The sequence below is a fragment of the Alligator sinensis genome, unplaced genomic scaffold (assembly GCF_000455745.1).
Source record: "Alligator sinensis unplaced genomic scaffold, ASM45574v1 scaffold850_1, whole genome shotgun sequence".
NCBI classification, from domain to species: domain Eukaryota; kingdom Metazoa; phylum Chordata; order Crocodylia; family Alligatoridae; genus Alligator; species Alligator sinensis.
The window spans coordinates 36674-42801 of record NW_005842742.1 but is presented as its reverse complement, the minus strand read 5'-3'; the positions used below and the strand labels follow the sequence as shown (position 1 = coordinate 42801).

At 55.4% G+C, this 6128-nt stretch overlaps 1 protein-coding gene across 1 annotated transcript in view; it reads left to right on the top strand.

Annotated features, from left to right (window-relative positions):
- Positions 1-3455: 3455 nt before the first annotated feature.
- The window catches only part of LOC102370674 (dual specificity tyrosine-phosphorylation-regulated kinase 1B), a 12146-nt gene continuing 9473 nt past the window's right edge, over positions 3456-6128 (top strand). The window contains exon 1 of the mRNA XM_025216457.1: positions 3456-3706. Coding sequence (XP_025072242.1) covers positions 3583-3706 — 124 coding nt within the window. The 5' untranslated portion in view covers positions 3456-3582. The remainder of the gene's footprint in view (positions 3707-6128) is intronic.

Here is a 6128-nt window from a genome sequence, read left to right as displayed (position 1 = left end):
GGTACCTCTCAGCCTGTTCCAGTGCCCCCTCGGAACTGGGCTGAGACCTCCAGCAACTCCCCCAGCCCCTTCCTGTCTTGCTGGGGGTAGGCATAAGGTCTATATCCACCCCAGGGCCTCCCAGTCTGTCCCAGTTGCCCCCTCAGAACTGGGCTGAGACATCCAGGGAGCCCCCCCCCCACCTTGCTGGGGGGCATAGGGGCAATAACCACCCCTCCCAGTATCTCCCAACCTCTCCCAGTACCCCCTCAGACCTGGGCTGAGACCTCCAGAGACCCCCCTCATCCCCTTCCTACCCTCCCACCTTGTTGGGGGGGGGCATATGGGTAATAGTTCTCCCACTCCCAGAACCTGCCAGTACTTCCCAGCCTGTCCCAGTGCCCCTTTAGAACTGGGCTGAGACCTCCAGAGGCACCCCCCACCTTGCTGGGGGGGCATAGGGGATGTAGCCCCCCTCCTCCCAGTAACTCCCAGTCCCCCCTCAGAACTGTTAAGACTTTCAGTGACACCCCCCCCACATCCCTTTCCAACCCTGCCAGCTTGCTGGGGGTGGGGGTCATAAGGGCTATAGCTCCCACCTCCTAGTACCTCCCAGTCTGTCCCAGTCCTGCCTCAGAATTGGGCTGAGATCTCCAGCAACTCTGCCACCCGCTTCATACCCCCTCCTCTGGGGCAGCAGCAGGGGCTGCCCTGTCCTCCTTACCCCTACCCATTTCCTACCCCACATCTCCCAGGTCAAATTAAACCCCATTGATGTTGTAGAGCCTGGATTGGACTATATAAAGGGGAGGGGTGTTGAATGGGCCACCCTTGGCTCTGCTGGAGCCTGGGTGGCTACCTGGCGGGGGGTGTCACAGAGCTGTGGCAGGGAGGGGGTTTGGGGTGGGCAAAGGTGGGGGGTGTGCATGTGGTATGACCCCTCTGGGTGCCAACCAGCCCCAGTCAGCACCTTGGAGCCCCCAGTCTATCTCAGGAGCCTTGACATGGGAGGGTTCTGGGGGAGGAACCCCTGCCCTATGGCAGGGTCCCCGAGCTTTCCCACATCAGCCCCGGGGTCACCTTGGAGTGGGTGTGGGAGCTGGGGCAAAAGGAAGGGGGCGACTTCCCCAGGGCTGGAGGCGGTGCTGGGCAGGGGGTGCGATTCAATGTTGATCTGTCCCTGCATCCGTTCATCCGCACCCATCCCTCCATCTGGGTGGAGATGTCCCATGTATCCTTTCACATCTGTCTGTCCATGCGCCCGTCCATCTGTCTGTATACCCATCCATCTATCTGTATACCTATCCATCCATCTCTGTATCATCCATCCGTCCATCCATCCATGTGAATGATCTGTGAGACAGAGGGAGATGGTCCATGTCCATCTATCCATCTGTGTGAAGTCTACCTGTCCTCTCGCTGTCTGTCCATATCCATCCATCTCTCTGTGAGAAGTCCATCTGTATTTATTTGTCTATATCCTTCTGTAGCCATTCGTCCATTTGTATGGAGAAATCCATCTGTCCCCTTGTCTCCACTCTTCCCTATCCATGCGTCCATCCTTATGTATCCATGTCCATCCACGTCTATCCCTCTATCTATTGATCTCCCTCCATATTTCTATATTCATGCACTCATTCACATCTGTCTATCCATCCCTCTATCTAAATCCATCTACATTCAACCACTCTTCCACCCGTATCTATCCATGTTTGTCCATCCATCTTCATCCGTCTTTCTATCCACAGTTGTATGCCCACCGTACCCAGGGGCGACGTGTAGGGGGTTCACGTGCATACCCTGAGAGTGCCCCCTGTCAGGCCATGCTCCCTGTGTAGCTGGTGGGCAGGCGGGAGCACCAGTATCCCTCCTGCGAGCGCCGGCTGGGGAGTGGGGCGGCCAGCAAAAGTGGCCACATTGCTTCCAGAAGCGGCCATGGGAGTTTCAAAAGTGGCGCGGCTGCTTTTTGGTGAGTGAGATCAGCTGCAGGGGATCCATATCCATTTGTTCCTGTCCATCCATGGTCCATTCATATCCACACAGGATCACAAAACATGAGGGGTGGAAGGGGGTCACATCTAGTCCAATCCCCCACTGGATATATATATCCATCTGCTTGTCCATCCACATCTGTCTGTTCATTCATCTGTCTTTATTTGTCTATCTGTGTTTGCCTATCCATTTATATTCATATTTATCCCTAGCCCATTCCTCCATCCACATTCACACATATCTACTTATCCATCTTTTCGTCTCCATTCATCCATCCATCCATCCATCCATCCATCCATCTCCACGCACTTACCCACATTTATTTATCTGTATCCACTTGTTTCTGTTCTTCCATTCGTATCCATATATATCTGTTCAGTTGTTCATTCACATTTATCCATTTATTAATCTATATTTATCTAGCCATATTTACATTTTTATACTTATATCTTATTTATGCACCAATGTCTCCATGCATATTCATATATATCCATCTATCCATTCATTTATCCATCCCCATCTATGCATTCATCTCTATTTATCCATCTCTATCGGTTTATTCATATTCATGTATTCATCCGCATCCCTCTGTTCATATCTCTACATCCATTTTTCCATTTGTATACATATATATCTATCCACCCATCTCCATCCATTCATTCTTTTCCATCTGTCCATCTGTTTCCATCTATATATATGTCTACTCATTTTTTCATCCATACTCATAAGTTTTAAACTATCCATCCATCTCTACCCATATCCATCCATCTCTATCCATCATCTGCCCATCCGTCTCTGTATCCATCCATCTCCATGTCCATCCATCCGTACATATCTGTCTACTCAGTTTTTCATCCATGCCTGTTTCCATCCATCCATCCATCCATCCATATCTACCCATTTCTGTCCATCTTTATCCATTTCTATCTACCCATGCATATCCATCCCCCCCATCTGTTGCTATATCTATCCATTCATCCATCCGTCTCCGTGTCAGTCGGTCCATCCATCTCCATGTCCATCTCCATGCATCCCTCATCCCTATAACCTTTTAAGCATCCATCCCTCGATCCCTCCATGTGTTTATTCATGTGGAAAAATCCATCTCTCTGGATCAGGCTATGGCCCCCGGGGGCCCAGGGCTGAGGGAGGAGGCTCATGCCCCATCCCCTGGCAAGGGGCCAAGGGAGGCATAGACAGGAGGGCCCCCATCCAGCCCATGGGGTCTGATCCAGCTTGTGTTGGGGCCCTTCAACACTTCCCCACACCCAAAGACTGAGCATCCCTCAGTTTCATCGTCTTGGGGGACCTGGCTCTGTGTGTGCTCCTCAGTAGGGACCAGAGGGAACAACTCAATATGCTTTTTGCCTCTCCAGACTCCTTTCACACTGCTTTTAGTAGCTCATAGGTAGCTCTGGGTGCCCCGGTCGCAAGCTGGGATTTGGTGCTAGGACTTTAGTGGGGTGGGGCCAGCTGGGGGCCCCTCCCCACCACTGAGTGGCAACCTCAGCTGTTGCCCTCTGTCAGTCTCCTTTCAGCCCTGTGGCTGGCAGCTGCCTCCCTCCCTGTCTCTCCTTGGCCTCGGGCCCCCCACGGCCCCCATCCAGCCCCATGGTGATCCCCTCGGCCCTGGAGGGGCCTCCAGCCCCGCTCACGGCCCTGCGCCTGGGCTGGGGCGGCAAGCAGCCGGCCTGCTATCTTCCCTCCTCCCGCTGTCACCGCCAGCCCTCCACAGGTGGGTCGGGGGGGTGGGGGGGGAAGGTTGTTATCCACTTCTGCATCGAATGGGGCGGGGGTTGAACCCCCCCAGGGGTGCTAATGAGCTGGTACGTCCTTAATCTATAGCAATCAAGGGGCATTGGATGTGGGGGGGGATTGGGATCAAGGTGTATGGGGGGTTTGAAGCTCCCCAGGGCTGCTAATGAGCCAGGACCTTCTTAATCTGGGGGGGGGAGGAGGCGGCTGGGATCAAGGGTTGGGTGTAGGAGGTTATCTACCTCTGCATAGCATTGGGGATGCAGGGGGTTGAAGCCGGGCAGGGCTGCTAACTGAGACCTTGTTAATCTATAGCAATCAAGGGGCATTGGATGATGGGTGGGCTGGCTGCTAAGATCAAGGAGTATCTGGGGCAGGTATAGGAGGTGGTTTTCCAGCTCTGTGGGCCATGGTGGGGATTGAAGCCCCCTGGGGATGCTAGCGAACTGGGACCTCGTTAATCTATAGCAGTAAAGGGGCACTGGATGTGGGGGGTGGGCTGGGATCAAGGGGTATCAGTATGTCTGCATTGGGGGGGAGCCCCTTTGGGGCCTGGGGGGTATAGTAGGTTGTTTTCCCGCTCTGTGTGGCATGGCCCAGGGGGGCTGTTAATGAGCTGGGATCAAGGGGGCAGTGGCTGTTATCCAGCTCTGTTCAGCGTTGGGGGCAGCCCCTGGGGTCTGCTAATGAGCCAGGTCCTTGTTAATTTACAGAGACCCCTGGGAGGGGGCTGTAGGGGGGTTGGGATCAAGGGGTGTCAGTATGGGTGGGAGGCATGAGGGGATTTATGGGGGGGTGGGGGTTACTAACGAACCAAGTCCTCAATAACCTGCAAAGAGAGACTGAGATCAAGGGGTGTCTGTGAGGGAGAGGGAGCTGTGCCTTGAGAGCCCAAATTCATTGCCACACCCCAGAGTCAGCTGCATTTCGGTGCCAGTGGGGGCTGGGTATCACTGGGAGGTGAGGAGGGGCCTGCCTCAGTGCATGCTGGGGGAATGCCAGGCAGGAATTCTACCATAATCCCTCAGTGCCCCCCCTCCGCACAGGAATGCAGCTGGGGGCAGGGGGGCAGGGTGCCAGCTGGCAGCCCCCCCCTCCTCCCCTGCCCCCCTCCCCGGTTCGTGTGCTAGCATGTGCAGAGGTTCATGTGCCTTGGGGTCACTAGTGTGTGCAGTGAGGTCACTGGTGCGTGCAAAGGTCTGGGTACAGGAGGGTCACTAACGTGCAGGGGTGCATGTGTGTTGGGGTCACTAGTGTGTGCAGGCATTTGTGTGCAATGGGGTCACTGGCATGTGCAAAGTACTGTGTACAGTGGCCTCATTAGCACGTGTAGGGGTCTATGTGCACTGCGGTCATTAGTGCGTGCAGGAGTTCACATGCATTAGGGCCGCTGGCGTGTGCAGAGCTCCCTGTGTAACAGGGTTATTAGCATGTGTAGAAGTCCATGTGTCTTGGGGTCACTAGTGTGTGCAGGGGTGCACGTACAGTGTGTAGGAGTGTGTGTGCACAGGGTTCACTAGCCTGTGGAAGACCTTGTGTTGGGATCACAGTAGTGTGTGGAGTGGGATATCTGGCAGGTGCAGGGGGTTCACGTGCAACAGGGTCAGTAGCACATGCAAGGGTCTGTGTATAATGGGGTCGCTAACATGTGCCAGGGTCTGTGTGCATCTGGGTTGCTAGTATGCAGGGGTCCACGTGCAACAGGGTCACTAGCACAAGCCAAGGTCTGTGTGCAATAGTTGCCGCTAGTGTGTGCAGGGATCGTGTGCATTGGGGTCACTAGTGGTGTGCAAGGGTCCACATACAGTAGCAAGGGTCCCAAAGAAATTTCTAGCATGTGCAGGGCCAAGATCACCCTCCCCAGGTGGAGGGAGCCTGGCTCTTGGCACTGTTCACTCTGGAACCTAATGATGACTCCTGGAGCCAGAAGCCTCATGGCTGCCAAGATCCCTCCTGCTGGGGTGGAGGGGTGTGCTCACTGCGGCCATGCCTTTCCTGGGGCCCTTACCACAGAGACCAGGGGCACTGGCAGGACCCCCCTCCCACACCCTCCTCCCCTCCCCTAGACACCTGGGTTCTCAGTGCAGCTGCCAGGAGTTAAAAATAGCCCCCTCAGCTGTGCTGGGTCAGCTGCAGCCCAGCCTGCCCCCCTCCTGCTGGGGTGGAGGGGTGTGCTCACTGCGGCCATGCCTTTCCTGGGGCCCTTACCACAGAGACCAGGGGCACTGGCAGGACCCCCCTCCCACACCCTCCTCCCCTCCCCTAGACACCTGGGTTCTCAGTGCAGCTGCCAGGAGTTAAAAATAGCCCCCTCAGCTGTGCTGGGTCAGCTGCAGCCCAGCCTGCCCCCCTCTCCTGCCTGTTGGGGGGGAGGGGGGGGTCAACCAAACACTGACGGGTGG